This window comes from Lycium barbarum, chromosome 7, assembly GCF_019175385.1.
Source record: "Lycium barbarum isolate Lr01 chromosome 7, ASM1917538v2, whole genome shotgun sequence".
NCBI lineage: Eukaryota > Viridiplantae > Streptophyta > Magnoliopsida > Solanales > Solanaceae > Lycium > Lycium barbarum.
The window spans coordinates 545,308-571,978 of NC_083343.1; the positions used below are offsets into that span (position 1 = coordinate 545,308).

The 26,671-nt window shown below is 34.3% G+C and overlaps 2 protein-coding genes, 1 long non-coding RNA gene, 1 other non-coding gene and 1 pseudogene across 5 annotated transcripts; 2 read left to right on the plus strand and 3 right to left on the minus strand.

The window, feature by feature from the left end:
* The first annotated feature begins 789 nt into the window (after positions 1-789).
* LOC132602023 (uncharacterized) lies at positions 790-1,817 on the plus strand. The gene is made up of 3 exons (XR_009567577.1): positions 790-1,190; positions 1,261-1,347; positions 1,611-1,817. It is a non-coding gene; the product is annotated as an uncharacterized LOC132602023 (long non-coding RNA).
* Positions 1,818-2,145: 328 nt separating this feature from the next.
* Positions 2,146-10,953, minus strand: LOC132602817 (protein DETOXIFICATION 16-like). The gene is made up of 9 exons (XM_060315602.1): positions 10,908-10,953; positions 10,738-10,824; positions 4,271-4,359; positions 3,641-4,185; positions 3,472-3,558; positions 3,087-3,382; positions 2,813-2,931; positions 2,625-2,711; positions 2,146-2,518 (listed from the first exon to the last, which is right to left on the minus strand). The coding sequence occupies exons 3-9, from the start codon at positions 4,355-4,357 to the stop codon at positions 2,486-2,488; spliced, it is 1,254 nt and encodes a 417-aa protein (XP_060171585.1). The 5' UTR covers positions 4,358-4,359; positions 10,738-10,824; positions 10,908-10,953; the 3' UTR covers positions 2,146-2,485.
* On the minus strand, positions 10,299-14,920 carry LOC132602816 (protein DETOXIFICATION 16-like). 2 transcript variants are annotated; one of them, XM_060315599.1, is made up of 8 exons: positions 14,324-14,915; positions 12,720-13,264; positions 11,742-11,828; positions 11,601-11,657; positions 11,274-11,512; positions 10,908-11,026; positions 10,738-10,824; positions 10,299-10,566 (listed from the first exon to the last, which is right to left on the minus strand). In XM_060315599.1, the coding sequence occupies exons 1-8, from the start codon at positions 14,582-14,584 to the stop codon at positions 10,525-10,527; spliced, it is 1,437 nt and encodes a 478-aa protein (XP_060171582.1). In that variant the 5' UTR covers positions 14,585-14,915; the 3' UTR covers positions 10,299-10,524. The 2 variants fall into 2 exon arrangements, with proteins under 2 accessions (XP_060171582.1, XP_060171583.1); XM_060315600.1 differs by lacking the exons at positions 11,601-11,657; positions 11,742-11,828 and having other exon boundaries at positions 14,324-14,920.
* A 3,313-nt stretch (positions 14,921-18,233) lies between these two features.
* Positions 18,234-18,309, plus strand: TRNAI-AAU (transfer RNA isoleucine (anticodon AAU)). The gene has a single exon. It is a non-coding gene; the product is annotated as a tRNA-Ile (tRNA).
* Positions 18,310-18,738: 429 nt separating this feature from the next.
* The window catches only part of LOC132602819 (protein DETOXIFICATION 16-like), a 35,877-nt pseudogene continuing 27,944 nt past the window's right edge, over positions 18,739-26,671 (minus strand).

Below are 26,671 nucleotides of genomic sequence, written 5' to 3' on the forward strand. Positions count from 1 at the left end.
CTCGTACGTAAGTTCATCCTTACGATATGAACAAATGAAACAAACCATTTTTCTTTTCTTGACACAGCTTAGAGATTAGGTCATTTGAAATGATGGTTCTGTTGTATGGACTTCTTCCAAACCCAATGCTAAAGACGTCGGATCTTTCTATCAGGTTGGACTTCTTAGACATGCTAATAATACTAATCACAAGCTAAAATCTTTTGTCTTCAAAGTGTTGCTAATTTTGAAAAATTTCAGCCTTAATACATGTGCCATGGTGTATATGATACCTCTAGGACCAAGTGGTGCCACGAGGAGAATTTCTAACATCTTTATATACCCTTCTGTTACGTTTTCCTTTATATGTTTCTTCACTAGCTTGTATACTTATTTGGCTTTCTCCTCAGCGCAAGAGTTTCAAATGAACTAGGTGCTGGACGACCTCAAGCAGCTAGTACTGCAGTATTCTTGGTGGCTACAGAAGGCGTTGTTGCAGTAGTTTTGATTTCGGTTCGTAAACTGTGGGGTTACTGTTATAGCACCGAGGAAGAAGTAGTTGGATATGTAGCCGAAATGCTAGTCTTGCTAGAAGTATCCCACTTCTTAGATGGTATTCAATCTGTACTTTCAGGCTCGTCTGAATTTTTACAATACGCGTTTCCAGTTGCTATGTTTCAAGAATCTAGACTAAGTTTCTTGATTTGTTTAAAACAAGGCTTGATGAGGCCATGGGCGGGTATGTTACCGGAGCACCTGTGTCAGATCCTCCAAATATGCACTACTTCTAGACAACATTTTTGAAGAGTCTGAGCAACATATGCTATAGCAGATGACTGGCCAAATTGAATTTGGGAATAGCTAATGCAGCAATTTGATTTGTTTCAATTGCTTGCTCAGCTAGGATGAGCAATGTTACTTCAGCGTTTGTCTAAGCTACCAGTATCTTTAAACTTGAAGGCGAGTTAAACAGTCGCGGATCCGAAATGTAGACTCTGTAGGTTCTGAGTTGAGAGAGCAGTTCAGAATTACATATCTAACTCTATTGATACTTGTTCACGCTGGAGTTAAATGACTCGATGACTTTATCAGTTACCGAAATTCAGGTACCTCGCGAGGGTGTGGCTGGCAAAAGATAGGGGCATTCGTAAACTTGGGAGCTTATAGCTGCTGGTATTATATTAGCTTTTGTCTACCATTTTGGTGGAAAGGTATGTACTCCTTCAATCTTCTCATTTTCCTAGCATTTGTCTATGCGAAAACTGATATTATGGTTTTCAGGGACTTTGGCGGGGAATCACTCTTGCCCTATGTGCACAAGCGCTACTTCTTTTCATAGTTACCCTGCAGACAAATTGGGAAAAAGAGGTAAGTTTATGGTTTCAATCCTTATATGGCTCGTCTCAATCTAATCCTTAAATAATTTCCGCTTGAACTCTGTGGTCACTCGGCTAGATTGTTGAATTGTGTTACCAACTCATCTAAAAGCTTAAACTGTTAAGGCGAATACACTTTAGTTACTGAATTATATTATGTCTCAAACACAGATCACTGGTGTTTGATTTCTTCTTGGAAATAGATTGAGTTCTACAAGATATAGTAATAATGTGAGTCTCGTCTGAGTATTGTAGGCGAAGAAGGAAGTTGATAGAGTAACTCCAGAGCTAGTTAACAGAGAAGAAAATGCAGAATGACACTGGACAAGCAAGGTGAAAAGTTTTTCATCCAAATAATATGGCAAGATGCTAAAAGCTGTTATAACTATTCTTGGTATACATGATGGGGGAAAACTAATGGATATTGGAAAATTGACTACACCAGATGGTAATTTAAATGAATTTCTGGTTTTCCTTTTGCTCGTAAGAACATGATATTGACCGCACGCAAAATAAGTGAACATTTTCAGGTTAAATAGATGAAAGTGATTTTGCAGCTGATAGTCTAACACTTTAACTCACGACATGTCATTGAAACATTAATCGGATATCAAATCCAGATATTGTTTGTAAAAGGAGTAGTGTTTGATAACAACCAACCTAAGAAGGCTACAAGGAAATTGAGAAGGAATTTCTCAACCCCGCAAAAACACCATAAATATGGTGAATAAAACAGTAAAATATAGAGGAATAGCGATTAAAGTAGGGGAATAACAAGAACGTCGCTAAACCCTTGAAATCCTTTCAAGAATCACTAATCAAAGATATATAGGGGGAAAAGAGTAAATGAAGTATTGAACGCAGTTCATAATATACAGTTCATAAACCCCTAGTAGCTATGTTAACTAGAAATACACGAGTTAACATTCAAGTACATTAGCCTAATATTCTTCATCAAAGCAAGCTAAGGAAACTAACCATAATCGTTACTACTTATAGTAGCTATTAGCCTATTACAATGTTAGCATAATTGAACCGTTTCTAGTCTTGCAATTTTGGGCCTAGTCTTCACGATCGCACAGTTGGATGTCTGGCAAGGATCCACATAGTATTCGCGAAAGCTGGCCTTATTACGAAGATATCCTTTCTGCTGCTTTCATTGCCTACAAAAACACATAGCAGAGTTGCATTATCTACAATAATTCTTTATCTTGAGAAGAGATAAAGTAAAAAACTAACCTGTTAGAAGAGACAAAGTAAAAAACTAACCTGTTTGTCCCAATTTGTCTGCAGAATAACAACTAAATAAATCAGTGCTTGTGCAGAAAGAGCCAGAATGATTCCCAACCAAAGTCCCTTTAGTAAGATCGAAAAAGTAAGAGTATTGTTAGTTGTGAGATAATTCAAGTAACAAAGAATAAAATGCGATGGAAATGAATTTCGTGATAGAATAATACCTGTCCTCCAACATGGTAGACAAAAGCTAACACAATCCCAGCAGGCACTCCCAACAGGTAAAAGGCTCCCAAATTGACAAAAGCACCTTTCTTTTGCCACCCGCACCCTCTGGCAATACCTGAATTTTGGATTGATAAGGTCAGGGAATTAGTAGACTGCCTTTCAAAGCAGTGGCGAAGTTAGAAATTTCTCTAAGAGTATTGAAGGGTGATCAAGATTTATTATATATGTATTATTAGCAATATAGATACTTGGAAGTGGATTTGGACAAACCTGAAAATACAGATTGATGTGCATCTAAGAAGTGGGATCCTGCTATAAAGAACAGCATTTTCCCAACATATCTCACTACATTTGCTTCATTGCTGTAACAATGGCCCCAGACTTTACGAATCGAAACCATGACCACAGCTAGTAGAGTGCCTTCTATGGTTGCCAAGACTGTCGCAGTACATGCTGCAAGACGAGCTGCTTTTGGTCGTCCAGCTCCCAGTTCATTGGAAACTCTTACACTTGTAGCCCCAGCTAGTCCTTGAGGCAACATGTGGAACATAGCTGATGTATTAAGGCTGTAAATTAAGAAATAGTAACGTTAGGTCGATCGAAATATGATAAAAACATGATGTTGCATGTGATGGTAATGTGTGGCAGAATGAACCTGATTGAAAGAACTGAAGTTTCCAGTTTTGGATTAGGAAGAAGACCAGACAACAGAACAATCAGTTCAAATGACCATATTTCCAAGCTGCATTCAAAAGATGGAAAGAGTCAAATTGAAATTATGAATCTATTCATTATTTATTATTGAAAGCAATTGAGTAAAATACCAAATCATAAGAGCTGAAGGAATTGCTAGTCTGAGATATTTGGGGACATCAGAAAATGCTTCTCTTGAAAATCCAGTCCAAGTATTTTTGCAAGAAGGCGATATTCTGATATACGCAGCGAGCAAGAACACATTAACCCAGTAAGACGTAGCATTAGCCAGAGCAGCTCCTCTGCTTCCAAGCCCGGTTTTGAGCACGAAAATCCAACAGGTCAAAACGTGCAGCAACAAAGTGACTCCTGTGGTGAGCATCATCGGCTTGACGTTATTTTGAGCTTGCAGAAACTTAATCTGACATTCCAATATCCCAAAGGCAAAGATGCTCGGTATCATGAACCGTGCATAATATCCTGCTTCAGCTGCTATTTCTGGATCTTGTTTCAATATTACAAGAATGTGTCCAGAATAAGCCCAAATACCGGCAAGAGGTATGCTGACCAAAAAACTTACGAACATGGCCCTCTGCATATGTATACCAAGCATATGATGTTGCATTGCACCGTATGCTTGACCACAAAGGGTCTCCAGTGCACTTCCCATTCCCAACTGCACAACCAAAATGGAATTAGAACGTGTCTGACATAGCTAAAGATTCATATAATGGGATAGATGAAGTGAAAGAAAGACTAACCAACAAGCTGAAGCCAGTCACAAAAGCAAATGAAGTAGCCAAGGAAGCACCGGAGAGGGCTAGCTCTCCGCGATGACCAACAAACATCACTGAGATTACTTGTAAGAAAAACAACAACAGATTTACCAACATTAGTGGCATTGCCAATACCAACAGTTTCTTAACTTCTGCAAAAACCTCAAGATCTTCTTCCCTTAGTTGAGTATCCATTTTGTGAAGTTGTCTCTCAAACAATTCTTAGTTATGGGAAGAGAACTGTGTGTGTTTGTGTGAAGAAAGAACCATATATCAGAAGAAAAAGAAAACTATAAGTGCTGTGTAACGATGAAGACGTGCTGAGTAGCTACACAATTATCTAACTTTTTTGGTTAAAAATAAATCATTCAAATAAATGAAATAAATACAAATAGTTACCAAACGAATTATCCCTTGAAAACATTCATCAAAAAAGCAATTGACATTTACTGGAGCTGAGCCTATCACTGAATAGTCATACTGTATTTATGGTATGCATGGATACTATAACAAAAATATTTTGTTACCAAAAAAAAAATTATAGTATAAAAATTAGTGGGCGTGAAATGGTCATACTTTTTTCTGATTAATAATTGACTCTTTGTTAGGCAATTAGTCAATTATAAACAGCTAGTGTATAAAGAGTGTATATTTTTCATATATCTGAAGACCTTACCAGCTACTATTATAGAGGGTATTTATAGTATGCATCAATTGACACTAAATTATAGTCTTGAAAACTTGTATTCATCAAAAAGGCTAATAGTAATAGACAGTCAACATAGCTGAGCCTATCCGTGAATTGTCATATTGTATTTATAGTACGCATGGATACTATAAAATAAGAAAATTACAAATATCGTTACCAAAAAGTTAATTATAGTATAAAAATAAATGGACATTAAATGGGCATACATTTTTCTGATAGTAATTGGCTCTTTATTAGGTAAATGAGTCAATTATAAATTACACAGTGAAACTATTTTCTATTTTTTTTAATCTTAAAAAGCATTTAAAAGGAAGAAGCAATCAAGAAAAATTGATATTTTTATGTGCATATATGTTAATACATTTAAATACATTGTTTTTTTTTTACTTTGTACATTTTGATATATTGATATAAGTAAATTTAAGAGCTTTCATAATTTTCTCTTAGTTTAAAATTTAAAATAAAGAAGATTGAAATTTACACTTTTCTTTCTTTTTCGTGTTTTTCCTTTCTCACGTCCCTATATATAGCCGTTTATTTCTCAAATAAAAAATGGCTATCTTAAATTCCTTCTCCTCTTCTTCCTTTATATATATATTCTTGTCACTTTTCATAAGCAGCCACCTTTCACTCTAAAATAATTTCATTTCATTTTTCATACAGTAACGGGTCCAGGATTTTCATTGAGAGGGTTTGAACACCCTCAATCACTGAACCAATATCTTCTCCTGTTTTTAGGATATTCAAAATCTATATATATACATAAAAATTAAAAAAATATCTTATATATACAGTGTAATTCTTACCGAGAGTGCTCATATGATTAGATATATTAAAATATTACGAATTCCAAAAATGTACTTATTTCTCTTAAAAGCTCCTCCTAAAAATTCAATGTGCATATAGTGTGTAGAGATATGTAGTAAACCAATGAAGATTTTTTATTTCTCATCGTATTCTGTTTTTCACTTTTTGATATTTGGTAACTCTTAATTTATGGGTTAGCTTTTGAGATTAAAATAAAGGGAAATGGGTCAGAAATACTCATCTACTTTGGAAAAAAGGCTAAAAATATCCTCCACACTTATTTTGAGTTAAAAATACCCCTCCCATCCTTAATGTTTTTAAATATATCCCTGTCTTGATGCAAATTATCCCCCAAAATAACCCGAAATCATTTTTTAAGCCTGCTCCATCAAACCCGACCCAACTAAATAATAACTCATAAGATCCTCTTATTCCCCCAATACGTAGGTTTGAAGTTTGAAGTTTGAAGTCTGAAACCATGACCAATTCAGATATCATCATTAGCGTACTAATATACATGAATCAAGAACAACGAACAAAATTTTAAAATATGTTTACATAATCGCAGTGTTGCTTTCTGGAAATTAGCATGTTTATGTAATCATTGAATATAAAATTCAAAACACACCATATAGATATCCATGTATCTTGAACAACAAATTTCAATATAAAAGAACAATTCATGCAACATATATATGTGATACCAGATATTCACTCTATAAATTTAAAATCAGAGCTAATCAGATGTTGCTAATTTAAGCCAAGTGAATATCATTATCATTATCTCTAGTTCCATTGACCTAACATGTAACTTAGCTGGAAAGTTAATACAAGTTATCAATAACTAGTGAATTTACCTAATGACAACCCATAATAAATCTATCCGATGAGGAGGAAGACCTAAAATCAACACATAAATTTATTATTTCACTAGTATTTAGTCATGAAAACCATAAGAAAGAATCTCTATCACCATTAGATCATAGCCAAGTAATTTTTCCTAAAAAATTAATTTTTCAGAAAATGAAAATTGTCCAAAACACCATCTAAGTAAGCAGTGAGTATTGCTTACTAGGTCGTTTTCGATGAACCTACAGAATTTCAAGTCAATCGAAGCTCGTAAAATTCTTGATCTCCAAAACTATAACCAAATCCGAAAAATAACCAATTCAGGCGATTTAAGGAAAACATAATATGATCTATATCAATTTCATGTTGAATCATCATGTGTAATCATGTTCCAGATTTAACATAAATGAAATTGACATAAAGAGTAGTTTTTCATACTTAAAACACGTTTTAATACGAAAGAACAGCTTAAAACCCATCTAAACAGCCTCAAAGATTATTTCTTACTGGGCGTTTCCAATGAACACACCAAATTTCAGGTCAATCGGAGTTCGTAAAATTCTTGATCTCCACAACTAACCAAATTAGTCAAAATAACCGTTTTAGGCATAGCTAAGGATTAAATAATCTGATAGGGCGGGGGTGGGGTAAGGGGTGAGTGGCAGGGGTGGGGTGGATAGTGAAGGGTGGGGTATAATGGAAAATTGAAATACATAATCACAGAAAAATCACCAAATCCGTGGTTACAAAAATTGGGACTTTTTATGGTTATATAACCATGGGATGAACCACGGGTTTACAACATCATATCACATAATTTTAAGAACAACGGAAACAAACATGGTTTCATAGAAAACCATACATTAATGAACTATGGGAAACCACCATCCAAACAGGGGGTTAGCCTCCTTATGGAATAAGACCCCTATTCTATAACTATAGGTTTAGGGTTTTCACCCTTTTTCAAAACCTGTTGGGTCTTTATTTTCCACCAAAAAATAATATTTCATTTAATTCTTTATTATTCGGGCACAGCAGGGACCATAAAATTTAATTAACGAGGCTTCCTATTATGGAATTAATTCAAAAAATCTGAATTAATCCTACCATAATAAATTACGAATTATTCCACTAAAAAATCGTAACTGCACTCCTCAGTTCAATTTCGAAATCAGACATTAAAACTTATTTAACTCCCCATGTTAAGATTATATATACCAATCAATTAAATTAAATTACTGACAATTTAATTCATTGACTAATTGAATACTTTATATTTCTACTTAACTTACATCATGTGACGTATACAAAATCCACCTGCAGAGTTTTCACATAAGACTTATAGGCATCCATAAAGAGGTATCATCAATCTCAAAGTCGAGACATGGATTCTATCAACCAATTATTATTTCACAAATGTAATTTGCCATTATCCAGGAATACATAGACCCGCAATTGAGTCGTACCTTTTAATAAATCAAAATAATGAACAAATCACATTGATCATAATAATTATATCAAGATTAAAAGTATAAGTACATTAATGAACTAGAAAATTTGTTTTATATATTCAGTACAAAAACACTTATCTCTATTTGGTCCGTTCAATACATACAAAATGTAATAGCACAAGAAGACGGAACTATACCGTTCCCATAATGAAGATTCATTATATTAATCTTGGGCTACAATCTTACCGATGGCTTTATCCAATTTCCATTTTAGATTTCGAACATAAATTTTATAAATCGACGATTTAATCTTCCGTGTATAAGCTAAACTCTATACACTAAATCATCTACTATATAAGTAAAGGACACATACTAGTACATGATCTATTTAACTCTTTATTAAACAATGAATAAATAATTATTCTATAATAAATACTATATCCAAACACATGGTTAATAGTATATATATCCCAACACCTTCTACAAAATATCTCCATTTTTTACACATAAGAGATTTGAAAAGGTCATTTTCTTCTATTCAAATTGTACGAGACCAAGATAACTTATTTTCTCCTTTTGCATTTGACCAAAATCATTTTGGTGAAACATAGTCTATATTTCTACTATAGAAATATTTCACTCTTAGATTTAGCAAGAAGTGTGAAAAATACTTTACTCAATAGAGAGTTGAAGACCTTATGAAGCAGTCTAGGGAAGACCACCCCCCATTGCACCTACCTTATCTACCTTGTGAGACTAATTCTATAGAAGTGGATAATACTTTACTCAATAGAGAGTTGAAGTTACAGTTGAGACATCATATGCTCAGAGCATAGCTGAGGAGGAAACAACAAGCTGATAGCCACAGAAGTGATTTGCTGTTGGTGATTGGGTTTATTTTAAAGTTCAACCTTATAAATAAGTTATTTTTTCTTAGCATCCATTCCACAAGTTAGCTGCAAAGTACTATGGCCCCTTTCAGATCATCAAGAGAGTTGGAAATGTTGCTTATATTCTCTTATTTCCTGATTCAGTTAAGATTGACCCCTCTGTTCATGTGTCACTGCTAAAGAAGTGTCATGAGATTCCTACTCAAATTGCCTATCCTCCTGTCATTGATATTGCTAGGCCCTCATTGTCCACATCCTGAGTCCATTTTGCAAAGGAGAATGGTTAAGAAAGGCAACAAGGCAGTTCCACAAGCTTTGGTTAAATGGAAGGATACTGCAACTTGGGAGTAACAATTTGTTACTGTGTTGCAGTCAAGATTTCCTGATTTTGATCCTTGAGGTCAAGGATCTTTCAATGGAGGGAAAACAGATACACGAAATTGGGAATCACAACTGGCAATTAGTTAGTTAGTTACAATTGTTTGAAAGTTAGTTGAATTAGTATTTGGCTGGAAAATTTGTCACAAGTAGTTAAGCTTCCAATTAACAGTTCTAGCTATTAGTAGTTGTATTCTCTACTAGTTGTAATTATTCAATACATATTACTTGATTCTCAATACACCAATCTTATCTTCTCTCCATACATTTCTACCTTTTCCATCAAATTGAGCTTAACACTCGAATTCGTTGCATTGAATTCCTGTCAAGCTACTGAGTTTACTCGAATTCTCAGAGAATTCCTGTAAATTCTGCTAACACTGCACAAGCACTGATTTATTTAGTTGTTATTCTGCAGACAAATTGGGACGACAGGTAATTAAATTTCTTTGTTTATGTCTTCTAAAGATCAAGCAATTATTGTAGATATATAATACAAGTCTGCTATGTGTGATAGGCCTAAATTGCAAGATTAGACGGGTCATTTTTGCTAACATTGTAATAGGCTAATAGTTACTAGAAGTAGTAAAGATTATGGTTAATTTCCTTAGCTTGCTTTGATGAAGAATACTAGGCTAATGTACTTGAATGTTAGTTTGTTTATTTCTAGTTAACATAGCTACAAGTAGCTACTGGGGGTTTATGAATTGCATTCAATACTTGATTTACTCTTTTCGCTCTATCTTTGATTAGTGATTATTATTGTAAGGATTTCAATGGTTTTAGCTAGGTTCTTGTTATTTCCCCTACTTTAATCCCTATTCCTCTATGTTTTTGCTGTTTTCTTCACCAATTTCATGGTGTTCTTGAGAAATTCCTACTCAATTTCCATGAGCCTTCCTTGGTTGGTTGTTATCAAACACTACTCCTTTTATGAACAAAGTCTGGATTTAGTTAACAATTACTGTAGTCAATAGCAAGTTCTTTCGAGCAAAAGGAAAAACCAGAAATTCTTTTGAATTAGGATCTGGTGTGGTAAATTTTCTAAAATCCATTATTTTCCCCCCCATCATGTATACCAAGGATAATTATAACTCTCAGATTATTTGGATGAGAATCTTTTCTCCTACATTAAGTGTCATTCTGCATCTTCTTCTATGCTGGCTCTGGAGTCATTCTATCAGCTGCTTTCTTTGCCTACAAAACTCAAAGAACACTTGCATTACTATATTTCATAGAACTCAACCTTTCAAAGGACCAATCAAACACCAGTTCGACGAGTAATATACACTTGAGACACGGTACTATTATGTAACTAAACATGTGTTCTCACTAAGAGACATATAAGGGTTGAAAACATAAATTTACCTCTTTTTCCCAATTTGTCTGCAGAGTAACTATTAAAAGTAGTAGTGCTTGTGCAAAAAGGGAAAGAGTGATTCCCCACCAAAGTCCCTGAAAAGTGAAAATCATTTCATGAGTTTTTCATAATTCCAGAAATAGAAATGCCAAGTAAAATGAGAAGCATGAAGGAATACCTTTCCACCAAAATGATAGACAAAAGCTAATATAACTCCAGCAGGAATTCCAAAAAGGTAATAAGCTCCCAAGTTAACAACTGCCCCTATCTTTTGCCATCCGCACCCTCTTGCAGTGCCTGGATTTTGATAGGTTAAGTAAGATATATATTTATGAATTCGCTCTCTTGACTGTATACTAGGGTGCTTGAGAGAACCATGTTGAAGGAACTCGGCAGAGTAAGTAACTGAGACAAATTAAACTGCTGAAGTAGCTAATCATCTGCTATAGCCTCCTCAAGCCTTGTTTTAAACAAATCAAGAAACATGGTCCAGATTCTTGAAACATAGCAACAGGAAACTTGTATTGAAACAATTTGGACGAACCTGAAAGTACAGATTGAATACCATCTAAGAAGTGGGATCCTGCTAGCAAGACTAGCATTTCGGCTACATATCCGACTACTTCTTCCTCGGTGCTATAACAGTAGCCCCACAATTTACGAACCGAAATCAAAATTACTGCAACAACAACCCCTTCTGTAGCCACCAAAAATACTGCAGTACTAGCTGCTAAACAAGCTGCTTGAGGTCGTCCCGCCCCTAGTTCATTTGAAACTCTTATGCTGAGGAGAAAGCCACAAAACTGGTGAAGAAGCATATAAATGAAAATATAATGCAACAGAAGGGTATTTAGAGCTATTAGAAATTCACCTCGTGGCACCACTTAGTCCTAGAGGTATCATATACACCATTGCACATGTATTAAGGCTGAAATATTTCAAGATTAGCAACGTTTTGAGGAACAAATATGTTCAGCTTGAGATTAGTATTAGAATGTCTATGTAATCCAACCTGATAGAAAGAACTGAGGTCTCAAGCTTAGGATTTGGAAGAAGTCCGGACAACAGAACCATCATTTCAAATGACCAAAGCTCTAAGCTGTGTCAAGAAAAGCAATTTGGTTCTCATTTAAAACTATTTTTGTCACGTTAAAGTAATTGACTTTCAAACGGTAAAGTCACAACTATTTTTTGTCATGTTAAAGTAACCGAACATTATCCACCATGATAGTAAAGTCACAAAAATTACCCACTATAGCCTATGTTGCTCGGACCCTTCACTTTTGCCGCCATACCCGTGTCCGACACGACACGACACGGGTTTGGGTACGGAATTCGTGTCGGATCCGGTCAATAGAGATCGGATACTTTGACCGAAATTCATGACCAAATTAAAGAAAAATTTTGAGATTATGATTTCTCAAGATAACAAAAAGTAGAGATTTGAAGACATGAGATGGCATACCTTCAATATTATGTAGAAAATTTAACTAGTTTCTCGGAGCACGCAGTCTAGCACCTAGTAGAATGGAAGATTGAATCACATGTCTGGTACAAACTACATGTAGGTGCTTCCACAAAAAGCTCTCATAATCTAGGCATATTCTTGTAGCTATATTATTAGAATTTTGAATTATTTTTGCCGAATCCCCGCACCCGTATCCGTACCCGGATCCGTACCCACGAATCTTAAAATTTAGATCATGCCGAGTCCGACCTCTAGATCCATACCCGTATCCGACACCCGCACCCGAGTCCGAGCAACATAGACTATAGCAGTAAAGACACTCAATGAGGCAGTTTTGTTGTTATGGTAGGTAAAGTTTGGTGATTTTACCGTTATAACAGGTAAAGTTTTGTAAGTTCACTGTCGTGATGGGTAAAGTCAAGTTACGTTAATTAGGCAAAAAGTACAAGTGGATGAAAATTCAGTAACCATACTTGAACTTAACTCATTACATATAACATATACGTAGATTTAGAACACTACCAGAGCATAACAGCTGAAGGAATGGCCAGCCTCATATATGTCCATATATCACGGAATGCCTCTTTCGAAAATCCAGTCCAAGTGCTTTTGCAGGAAGGCGATATTCTGACATATGTAGCTAGCAACAAGAGATTAATCCAGTAGGATATTGCATTAGCCAGAGCAGCACCTTTGTTGCCTAAACCAGATTTAAACACGAGAATCCAGCAAGTGAATATATGCAGCAAAGTAGTGATTCCGGCGCTGAACATCATGGGGACCACATTGTTTTGGGCTTGTAGAAATCTAATATGACACTGGAGAAGCGCATAGGCGAAAATAGTCGGAATCATATAGCGAGAATAACTTCCTGCTTCAGCTGCTATTTCCGGATCTTGTCCCAATAATATAAGAATATGTCCTGCATTAGCCCAAATGCAGGCCAAAGGAACACTGGATAGTAGAAGAACAAGCATTGCCCTTTGCATATGGATACCGAGCATATGATATTGCTTTGCTCCATATGATTGCCCACATAAAGTGTCCAATGCACTTCCCATTCCCATCTGCTCTAGCAAGATGCAGTTTGAAATTCAGAAAAAATAACTATAAGGGTAAATTTCTATGAACATTATAAGCCAGACAATAACCCATCCAAACTGAAGTTGGTTCCATATATATCAATTACAGATGCTGGTAAAGTATCTAGTAAATGAAAACCTATCTTACATGTCCACGAGTGGATGGTTGAGGCATAGGAGTAACAACCTGAGTATTTTAGGTTCGAATCTTAGTACTCCAACCTTGATGGTAGGATTACCCGACAAGTGTCTATGGACTGTAACACGCGACTCGATTGAGTGGTCGAGGTACGCACAGGTTCAGCCAATGTTGTCAAAGGCAAAGAGCGTTAAAAAACACTCCAGGACAACCAAAGAGCTTTAAGCGCAAAAAACAATAAAAGTGTGGGCTTTAGTTTAAAAAAAAAAAAGGCGCAACGAAGAAACAAATAAGAATCATTATATATGTGTGTAATGCAAGATAAAAGTAACAACTTCATTCATAATGATTTCCTCAACAATTAATATATACTTGGCATATTTATTGTTTAATTCTGTTCTATTCAAGATAGAACTTATGGCCAATGAGACGCACGCCTTGGTGCCTTGCCTACACTGAAGCGCAGCCTAAGTGCCAACCCTAAGCTTCTCTGAGCTTCAGCGCGCCTCATATGAGCCTTTGGCAACACTAACCAGGCAACAGCCGTCACTAAGCAAAAAAGGGGCATCTTTTACTTGCACCTCCTAGCATTTTGATCTACATGAAATGCTCGGTCACCATTTTTGACATGGTAAAAGTCCATTTAACGTTTATCAATACAACAAATCACATTTAGTAACATGAGCTATAGATAGTGGAACAAACAATTATTCAAGCACCAGCAGTGCATTTTCCCTCTAACAAGCACAGGAAAACAAACATTTTGACCATTTCTTGACCTTTGTCTTTCTTTTCCTAATACAACACAATACAATACGATACATGCATTATGAAACAATATGTAACAGCCATCCAAACAAGCTATAAAGGGGGGGAGGGGGGGGGGGGGGGGGGGAGGAACTAACCAACAAGCTGAGACCAGTTACAGAGGCAAAGGAAGTAGCCATAGAAGCACCAGAAAGAGATAACTCTCCAAGATGACCAACAAACATTATAGATATAACCTGTAAGCAATAAAGTAAAAAATTAACTGACATAAGAGGCCCTGCTAATATCAATAGCCTCTTTACTTCTCCAAAAATCTCATTTTTCTTGTTCTTAAACTCTTTTTCAGTTTCTCCAATCAATGGACACTCAAGATCTTGATCACTCTCTTGTACATCCATTTTCCTCTAAATAGTATAAAGCTTTAAACAAATATTGAAGTTCATATAGGGGATAAAGAACATAGGCAGAGTGTAATGGTACCCAGTTCCAAGAAACTAAATAAATATATCTATGTGGATGTCTTGGAACATAAAATATTTAAAGGCTAATGTATATGCAGCGCTCTAAACTTTTTTTTTTTTTCATTTTGACAACTTAATCTATCATACTCTTTAAATTTGATTTTTATTAAAAGTAAAAATTAAATTGTGATAATGAAGGTGAAGTAATATTTTAGACGTGTGGTAGGCTATTTTTTAGGTCATGGATGTGTCGATTTCTGTTGGCTCTGCTCTTCCACTGTCAGCTTAATTAAGAGCTTACTTTTTTTTTCCCTCTCAATTATTGCTAATCCTAGCTAAAAGATGACATAATTAAATTAGAATATCTATTATCATGTTGTTACATTGAAGATAGAATACTATGTAAGTTAAATTGTGTTTGATAGAAGTTAAATTGTGTTTGATAGACACACTTGAGGATGAGTTCAGAGGTTCAATTGGAACAACACTTAGTTAAGCTGCCAAAATGAAAAAACATGACAAGTTCAGGGGGCTGCATATGCATTAAGCCATATTTAAATGAAACAACCCAACTATGTTGTCTTTGTGTGACCTATAAGTCGAATTCGAGTCGTGAAATAAATCAGGATTATCACTGAGGGGTTCGAAAAATAAAAATGTAATGTCTGGATTTGAATTTGGAACTTCATGATGAATTTTGAACCCCCTAAACCAACATCTTATTTTGCGTTTAGGGCATTCAAAATTTATATATGTAAATAAATAAATAAATAAATTTTTTGACATAATTTTTTGCCAAGAATGTTGGGGTGAACACCCTTCTCAGACCCTAGATCCACCCCTGACATCACATTCCCTTGGGATATAGCCCTTACCTGGACCTGCGTAAACAGAGGATGTTCTATGTATGCACAGGTCTGTCTTTTTTTTTTTTTAACTTACATACACTAACACAAGGATAATTTTAGTGTAATTTAACTTGTTGTATCATGTTATTTGTCTTATTTTTCTAGGTAAATAGTTATCTTTTAGGTGGCTAGATTCTGAAAATGTTCCTCTAAACTGTCAGTGTGTTGAAGTTAAACAAATTTTTTCGTTGGTACTATTTGTTCGAGTTTAACTTCTCTTTCACTGACAAATGTAAATAAACTTTTAAACTATCAGATCACTTGAACACTAGCATAAGTATGATCTGAACACTAAACTGCCATAATTATGGGCCGCATAATATCTGAACCCTTTCGCCGGAAAATTACACTACATACGTATGGTCAAAATTATTTTTTAAATATATATGGATTAGTAAATCATCATATTATACTAAAAGTAGAAAGGTCCTAACCGTAAAGTTGGATTACGAAAATGCCCCTGAAAAATTAACGAACCGTTTTGCCCTTCCCTAATCTAGACGGGATACATGGTTAGAGCTTATCATTTACACCTTTTAATGAGCTTTAGTTGTTGGTCCATTTAGCTTCTACCATTAAAATCATCCATTCACAACAACAACAACAACAAAAAAAAATCATATACAGTTTGTTCTTCTATATATTGGATGAGAAAATGCCAGTTCACTACACTTGCATTTCATCTCTTGTCTTTCTTTACGTATTTTTTATTAATTGGTTCATTCTTGTTTCTCATTAATTTATTGCTTTGTTTAGCTTTTCTCATTTGGTCTCATATAATGGTAGGTGTATCTTATTTGACTTTCATGTGCATCGGCTTGCTGTTTCAAAGGTTTCCTCTTTAATTTCATTCTTTAATTCAATTAATTTTACTTTTCTTTTCATAATTTCCTTTTAAGTTTTCACTTGTGATAAACTAATAGAACATGTATTGGAATTGCTGGACACTCTCCTATTATCCAGGCATATACATTTTATAATCATTAGTTTATAGGAACACCTTAAGTAAAAAATTGATTTGTCAAAATATCCTTAAAAACTGATTATCTAATTTGCCCTTGCTGTTAAATGTTTGTTTGACCTGTTGCCGTCTCTATCACAAATAACTACTAAGTACTTTTTTGTCGCTTTACACCATGAAATTGACAACGATATACTAAACCATCCATAGGAAAACATATGTAGAATGAATTTATGTAAAGCTTCTACAAAATTTTACTTTCATTTGACAACTTCTTCTTGATATGTATGCAATTGTAAAGGAAAGAAGCTACAATTTCTTAAATACAAGGCAAAAAATCTGGCTACAAATTATTAAATACAAGGCAAATTTTTTTACATGTGAAGTATTTACAATGTAACTATAGTTAGCGTTGCTCATATTCATACGTAAACTATATGTTTTTGTCGTATAAAAAGCAAGAGAATTATCAAGTTGAATATTTTGTTGACCATCATATTTATGTAACAAAATTTAATTGTTTTAAAGATATCTAATCATCTTACTGTCGAATAGCTCACCGTTATCAATTTAAGCTTGTATCTCCCCATTTAAATATAGTGTAACTCATCGCAGATATATATTCTAATATTATTTGAATTCTTTTAAAAAATTTATGCTAATTAGCATAAAATACACGTACAACGCACGTGTCCATAAACTAGTTAGATAGAAAATAGGACAAGTAACTACGACTGGAGACCCAGTACGAACAACTTGCTGACACTGCGATTAACAATACCAACCTACCAAAGATTGACTTTTATGCTTTTCTTTTCATTTTCCCCCAGAATATTAAATTAAGTCAATATTTCTATCGTGCGACTAGTCAAATGACATAATATAATAGTACAGCATGAGATAATGGAAAGTATGTGCGGAATAGTTAACCAATGAAGATCTTTATTATCTGTCATATTCTATTTGGAAAAGGGCCAAAATTACTCCTGAACTTTGAAAAATAGTTCATTCATACCCTTCGTTATACTTTAGGGTCAATTATACCCTTACAGTTATACTATGGGGTCAATTATACCCTTCTGTCTAACTGTTGCCACGTGGCATCATCCCAGCCCTTCAAAATTATTTTACCCTCAAATAATTTTTTACTCACTAAAATAACTCAATCCGACCCGATTTTTTTTTTCAGCAAAAATAATACGGATAATTTTTATATTTTTTTCTAGAAAAATTATCCGTATTATTTTTGCTGAAAAAAAAATTCGGGGTCGGATTGAGTTATTTTAGTGAGTAAAAAATTATTTGAGGGTAAAATAATTTTGAAGGGCTGGGATGATGCCACGTGGCAACAGTTAGACAGATGGGTATAATTGACCCCATAGTATAAGTGTAAGGGTATAATTGGTCCCAAAGTATAACGAAGGGTATGAATGAACTATTTTTCAAAGTTCAGGGGTAATTTTGGCCCTTTTCCGTATTCTATTTTTATGTTGGCGGAGAGAGTAAGTTGTTATCTCATTATAAGATCTCAACAAGCCTAACATCATAAGCTACTTTTGAAATGGTAAAGTTAATCACAAAATTCATTTCTTAACGTAAAAAATCATTAGACTCTAGTATGGTTGATGATATCTTTCAAACAATGTATTTAAGAAAATTACAAGGCCCATAGACAAAGAGCGGTTGAAATGTTAAAGATAAGGCAGTAACAACAGGTGGCCCATTAGCTCAGTTGGTTAGAGCGTCGTGCTAATAACGCGAAGGTCGCAGGTTCTCGAGACCTGCATGGGCCAATTTTTGTTTTCTACTTTTTGGGTTTCCTAATGATCTATAAGACAAGAACACCATAAAATGCATTTTTAATGTAAAATGTTCTCCTTTGGACCAAACACACCCTCAAGATCAACACTTTTTTTTTTTTTTAACTAATATTGGACCACTCAGGTATTCTTTTTATTAATAATAAAAAACCTCAAAAAGAATAAGTACAAGGGGGGGCTAGACTTACCCTCACAATCAATTGATCTTAGAATTGTAAAAATTAGTTCAATGTTAAACACCATAAAAGTCAAATCTATCAAGTTTAAATCCTTGAATTCGACTGCGTTACGAAAAAGAAACACATGCATGTAACACTACTCCCTTTACGAACAAAATCTGGATTTATATTCAATACGTGTAGATATATGATACTTTGTGTTAGACTATCACAATTCACAAAATGGAATCAATTTCATCTATTAAACTTGTAAATGTTTTCACTAATTCTGAATGTTGTCAATAGCATTCAGAATAATTCAGAACTATGAGCATCTTGCCATATAATCTGGATGAAAAAAACTTCTACATTTCAAGTATCATTCTGCATTTCCTTCTATGCTAGTTAGCTCTGGAGTCACTCTATCAACTGCCTTTTTTGTCTACAAAATTCGGAAATTCAAAGAAGAAATCAAACACCAGTGATCTATGTTGCGACTTAATATAATTAAGTAACTAGAAGTGATCAGTTCTCCCTAACAGTTTAAACTTTTAGATGAGTTGGTAACACAGAGTTCAAGCGGAAATTATGAACGGATTAGATTAAGATGAGTCATATAAGGGTTAAAAACATGAGCCATTTACCTCTTTTTCCCAATTTGTCCGCAGAGTAACTATTAAAAGAAGTAGTGCTTGTGCAAAGATGGCAAGAGTGATTCCCAACCATAGTCCCTGAAAATCATATCATAATTTTTTTTCATACTTCCGAAGACGGAAATGCCAAGAAAATGAGAAGCTTGAAGGAGTACGTACCTTTCCACCAAAATGGTAGACAAAAAGCTAATATAACATCAGCAGGTATTCCGAAAAGTTAATAATCTCCCAAGAATGCCCCTATCTTTTGCCATCCCCTCTTGCAGTACCTGAATTTCGATAGCTGCTATGGTCATCCAGTCATTTAACACTCCTTCAAAAAGATTCTACTCTATCCCTTTCAATTTATGTGACAGTATTTGACTGGGCACAATTACTGCAACAACAACGCCTTCTGTAGCCACCAAAAATACTGCAGTACTAGCTGCTAAACGAGCTGCTTGAGGTCGTCCCGCCCCTAGTTCATTTGAAACTCTTATGCTGAGGAGAAAGCCACAAAACTGGTGAAGAAGCATATAAATGAAAATATAATGCAACAGAAGGGTATTTAGAGCTATTAGAAATTCACCTCGTGGCACCACTTAGTCCTAGAGGTATCATATACACTAGGGGTGTACAAAGTAAACCGACAAACCGCACCAAACCGATAAACTGAATCAAACCGAGAAAAAAAATCCGATTAGTGGTTTGGTTTGACTCGGTTTAGTGTTGAAAAAAAAAAACTTGACCATAATTGGTTTGGTTTGGTTTTAGCTAAAAAAAGTCAAACCAAACCAAACCAACCCGACATTACATGTATTCAATTTTTAAAATATTTTATACATAAAAATATTTATTTATAACGTAATTTATAAATATTTCTTAATTTTTTTTTGTAGTTTTTTATCTATTATCATACTATTCAAGCTTGAAATTAGAATTTTGAATGTGAATAGGTTTTATATCCTATGGATGTTATTAACTCATATAAAGTCCAAACCAAAACCAACTCAACACTAATACTAACAAAAGAAATTCAATTTATCACTAGGAATGACAATAATGTAAGATATATCTCCTTTAGCTTTGCATAATTCGTTTAGAGAGTGAAAATACATTACTTAAGTTTTTTTTTCTTGTCATGTAATTAATACTTATTAGCCGTACTTATTTTAGGATGACTTAGTATTTTTAGATTATGGTCATTTTCTTTATGGCTTATTAATTAGCAATATTTATTTTAACCGATTTTATTATCTTTTGTTGAATATTTTAATACAATGTCATCACTCTTCTCACATTTTGTGTTATTTTCTTATGAAACACTTTAATTACATAATTGTATCTTACTAGGACTAAAGAAATATTTGAAGTAAAAGTTATATATTTTGTATCAAGACTATTCCGAAAACAACCCGAATAACCCGAGAAAACCCGAGGTTGAAAAACCCGAATTTTATTGGTTTGGTTTGGTATATAAATTTAAAAACCCGACGCAATTGGTTTGGTTTGGTGTTTAAGAAATCCGAACCAACTCGATCCATGTACACCCTATTATACACCATTGCACATGTATTAAGGCTGAAATATTTCAAGATTAGCAACGTTTGGAGGAACAAATATGTTCAGCTTGAGATTAATATTAGAATGTCTATGTAATCCAACCTGATAGAAAGAACTGAGGTCTCAAGCTTAGGATTTGGAAGAAGTCCGGACAACAGAACCATCATTTCAAATGACCAAAGCTCTAAGCTGTGTCAAGAAAAGCAATTTGGTTCTCATTTAAAGCTATTTTTGTCACGTTAAAGTAATTGACTTTCAAACAGTAAAGTCACAACTATTTTTTGTCATTTTAAAGTAACTGAACATTATCCACCGTGATAGTAAAGTCACAAAAATTTACCCACTATAACGGTAAAGTCACTCAAAGAGGCAGTTTTGTGGTTATGGTAGGTAAAGTTTGGTGATTTTACCGTTATAACAGGTAAAGTTTTGTAAGTTCACTGTCGTGATGGGTAAAGTCAAGTTACGTTAATTAGGCAAAAAGTATAAGTGGATGAAAATTCAGTAACCATACTTGAACTTAACTCATTAAATATAACATATACGTAGATTTAGAACACTACCAGAGCATAACAGCTGAAGGAATGGCAAGCCTCATATATGTCCATATATCACGGAATGCCTCTTTCGAAAATCCAGTCCAAGTGCTTTTGCAGGAAGGTGATATTCTGACATATGTAGCTAGCAACAAGAGATTAATCCAGTAGGATATTGCATTAGCCAGAGCAGCACCTTTGTTGCCTAAACCAGATTTAAAGACGAGAATCCAGCAAGTGAATATATGCAGCAAAGTAGTGATTCTGGCGCTGAACATCGTGGGGACCACATTGTTTTGGGCTTGTAGAAATCTAATATGACACTGGACAAGCGCATAGGCGAAAATAGTCAGAATCATATAGCGAGAATAACTTCCTGCTTCGGCTGCTATTTCCGGATCTTGTCCCAATAATATAAGAATATGTCCTGCATTAGCCCAAATGCAGGCCAAAGGAACACTGGATAGTAGAAGAACAAGCATTGCCCTTTGCATATGGATACCGAGCATATGATATTGCTTTGCTCCATATGATTGCCCACATAAAGTGTCCAATGCACTTCCCATTCCCATCTGCTCTAGCAAGATGCAGTTTGAAATTCAGAGAAAATAACTATAAGGGTAAATTTCTATGAACATTATAAGTCAGACAATAACCCATCCAAACTGAACTTGGTTCCATATGTATCAATTACAGATGCTGGTAAAGTATCTAGTAAATGAAAACCTATCTTACATGTCCTCGAGTGGATGGTTGAGGCATAGGAGTAACAACCTGAGTATTTTAGGTTCGAATCTTAGTAGGATTATCTGACAAGTGTCTATGGACTGTAACACGCGGCTCGATTGATTGGTCGAGGTACGCACAGGTTCAGCCAATGTTGTCAAAGGCAAAGAGCGTTAAAAAACACTCCAGGACAACCAGAGAGCTTTAAGCGCAAAAAACAATAAAAGTGTGGGCTTTAGTTTAAAAAAAAAAAAAGGCGCAACGAATAAACAAATAAGAATCTTTATATATGTGTGTAATGCAAGATAAAAGTAACAACTTCATTCATAATGATTTCCTCAACAATTAATATATACTTGGCATATTTATTGTTTAATTCTGTTCTATTCAAGATAGAACTTATGGCCAATGAGACGCACGCCTTGGTGCCTTGCCTACACTGAAGCGCAGCCTAAGTGCCAACCCTAAGCTTCTCTGAGCTTCAGCGCGCCTCAGAGAACATGGGCAGAGTGTAATGGTACCCCTCTTCCAAGAAACTAAATAAATATATCTATATGGATGTCTTGGAACATAAAATATTTAAAGGCTTAATGCATATGCAACCCTCTAAACTTGTTCTTTTTTTTTATTTTGGCATCCCAACTAAATGTTATTTCTATTGGACTCCTAAACTCATCTTCAAGTGTGCCTATCAAATCCTCTAAATCTAATTTTTATTAAAAATAAAAACTAAATTGTGATAATGAAGGTGAAGCAATATTTTAGACGTGTGGTAAGCTATTCTTTACGTCATGGATGTGTCAGTTTCTGCTGGCTCTGCTCTTCCACTGCCAGCTTAATTAAGAGCTTACTCTTTTTTTCCCCTCTCAATTGCTTCTAATCATAGCTAAAAGATGACATAATTAAATTAGAATATATATTAGCATGTTGTTACATTGAAGATAGAATACTATGTAAGTCAAATTGTCTTTGATAGACACACTTGAGGACGAGTTCAGGGGTTCAATAGGAACAATGACGAGGCCAAAGTGCATAGTAAAATTCGCTCGTACTCTGTCAAATTCTAGTATAGTTTAAGATATCGTCCCACAGAGATTGGAACCACCTAGGCTACATATGTGTGGGACGGTATCTTAAAGTATACTAGATTTGACAGCGTACGAGCGAATTTTACTATGCACTTTGGCCTCGTCAAATTTTTGGCGCCGTTGCCGAGGATTGGTAAACATCTACTTCAAATTGATTGTGTTATTACTACTTTGAGATTTATTTCTTGTACTACTTCTTCAAGTACTTTGTACTCTAATTCCGGACAAGTTTTAGGGAACAAAGCTTGAAGATATTATTACTATTACTATTATTATTATTATTATTATTATTATTATTATTATTATTATTATTATTATTATTCACGTTATTTTTTTAAAAAGTTTCAAGTATACTAGTACCTAATAAGTGCTAGGAGAAAGACTAAAAAAAAAATATTAAAAATATGTTTTGAATATGAACTCACTTCACAGGCTTTAAAAATGAAATTCAACCAACCAAGTGAAAGTCTTGTTGAGCTGGTAGAAATATATTGCCAAAAGGCCATTACATGTGACTATTGTGGTAGTAACCATCAAAGCTTCGAATGCCAAACAAGTAACACATTCTTTTATGCGGATTCTGGGAGAATGGACGACCTTGAAGGATTAATTAATAAAGTCAGTCAAAGGTCCATTACTTGTGAATATTGTGGTGGAAGTCACCTTGTTCATGAATACCAAACAGGTAATACTTATTTCTTTGGTCCTTCTTTTGAACAATCTTACATTGTTTCTAGTTCTTTCAGGTACACTGATTCCAATGAATATGGTTGCAATCCGAAATGCCATCAATACTCACTAGGAAATCAAAATATTGACAGTGAACCACTTCAAGAGGAGAATGTGAGCTTGAAAAAATCTTTGCATAATTTCATAAAAAAAAAATATCGATGAAAAATATGCACAGAATCATAAAGCCATTACGGATCTAACAATGCAATTAAATCAATTAGTAAGTATAGTAATCTCCTATAGTGGTGGTGAACTTTTAAATGAAACTATGTCATGTGAGGATAGACCAATTGATAAAATAAATGAGCCTTGGGAAAAAGTATCTACCGCTCATGATGAAAATACCAGTCTAGTGAAGAAAGCTGACAATAAAGGTTTGATTGAATTTAATTCAACAATTGATGAATGCATACCCCATTTTTCTTATCCACATAAATTGATAAATTTCGAAGAAAATAAGAATGAAGAGGTTACAAGCACAAATGAAATATCCTTTAACTGTTATTCTTCAATTTCTTCTGATCATTACGATTTTGTGGATTTTGTTATTGGGAATTTGCAGAAAAATGCATGGAACGATCCTCATGAAAAATGTAAAATGGAGTCAAGGATCATTATGCACATTTGTTTGCCCCCGCGAGACAAGGCCAAAAAAGAGTGGGATGTGCGAAAAGAGAAAATATTTTATGACGTTCATGGCCAAATAAGCTCCAAAAAGAGCCCCAAGGAGCGAAAAACAAAAATTGATTCAAAACTGGGGTGGAGTTCACAAGCTCCCGAAGAAAAAAGAAAAATAAATGGAGTCCCTTTATCTCTTCTTGCTTTTAAAATTATTTGTCATGACAATATTTAAGTGTGGGTATATCTATAGTTTGAATATATTTTTCTTTCATTTATAGCATAATTTCTTTCTACATTTCCATGGATTTCTTTGTTCAGTTCTTTGCGATGGTCGTAATATTTTGAACTGAACACTTTTTAGGATATTTAATACTACATAAGTAGGCTAAAACTTGATTTTTCTAGAATGGGATTTTGATAAAACAGATTTGATTGAGTACCATTCATGGGTTACATGAATACTTTTCCAAACTCATATTTATTTATTGATGATTAAAATTATACTATTTCTAATCCTGAGTGTATTGCGTTGTCAGGTTATATTTCCGAGTTCTCCTGCTTATTTGAAATCTAGAACTTGCCTTGAATATGGATTGAGGCGAAATTCTAGGTAGATTTTTGAGTTGGGAAATGAAAGTAGGTCATCCTTGTTAAATAATGACCAAATTGACCTACCTTATTTATTTTTATCCCTAGTCAGCCCCCTTGAGCCTAAATGAACTATACCTTATTTTCTTGATAAGCAAAACTTCAATATTGGCATAATCTTTGTTGTCACATCTTTTTATTCACTCTATTCCCTTTTTGCCGCTGAAAAAATTAAATTGATTGCAAAAGAAAGTGCGGAGGAGTAGTTATGAAACAAAAAAAAAGAGTAATGTTGATCGTTGAGCTTATTGATCTTTTAAGAATGCTATCGTAAAAAAAAAAAAAAAAAAAGGATTACAAAGAAAACTTATGACAGCTTGTAAAGAAATAAAAAAAAAAGAGAAATAATGAAAAATACTTGGAGGTTGATTTTTTTAGAAAGAAGGAAAGTAATGGTGTTTAATTGTTGAAGTATTGTGGTGCTTCTAAGGAACTCAAGTCACTTTTATCCATATATATATCCTAACCATTCCTAAAGTCACTTTACAACCTAATAAAAGTCCTACATGATCTCAACTCAAAGACTCCTATATTAGTGGAGAGTCACATGATAGGCAAGCTTATGGCAATCTCGAGTAGCTTGAGATACTTCTTTGTTGAGATAGAGAGAGCAAGAGAATTTTTTCTATCTACGCCCCTTTTTATATATTGTGTGATTTATGGGCATCTCTCTTCATTTGGTGAGACACACTGGGATTAGAAAATATTGTGATTTTGGTTCTCAATAGATAAATATGAATGATGTTAAAAGTATTTGAACTTGTGATGTAGTCTTAATTGATTCTTGTTTGTCAAAAAAAAAAATTCTCATTATTTTACTTAAAATTTTAGTTGCTACTTTAGTTTATGTTCTTTGCTCGAGGACAAGCAAGGATTCAAGTGTGGGGAATTTGATGGGTGTAAATTATTCATGTAATTTTATACATAAAAAAATAAGTTTTAAAGTAAAACATGAATAATTATATCATATTCTCTCATATTTTCTGACAGAATTTTACAAGAAGAAGAGTACTGCAGAAGAATAGAGAAGAAACGAATTGTCAAAGAAGTAAGCAAAGAATTCAATAGGTGCAACCACGAATTCATAAGTCATAACCGTAGAGTTTTACATGTGGGAATTACAAAAGTCAACATTGGGAGAAGTTGTGAAATCCACGGGTGTCACCGGTTCATACTCACACCCGTCAAGTGTTGAAATCCACGGGTGTCACCTCTTCATACTCACAGTTGTCAGGTGTTGAAATCCACGGGTGTCACTGTTATACCCCATTTAAACGGGTTAAAGTAGGAGTACAACATATTGGTGATTCCTATTTTTTTTGTTTTAAGGAGTCGCCACCTAATTAGTTTATTGGTGAATTAGGACACCTAAATATTAACTAAGGCAAAGTCAAACTAACCCTCTGTTAATGGTCTGCTTAATCAACGTGATTCTAGGTAAGGATTCTAGATTATCCTAAAGGGAAGGGGTTAGGCACCCTTTAGAATCCGTTAACTACGGTTATCCGGTCAAACTTAGGTTAATTAATTAAAGCTAAAGAATGCAAATATAGCAATTAAATTTTAAGAAGATGGTTTGTAAATGTTATTAAGGAAAATATAATAATGCTATTTAAAATGAGACTTATAGA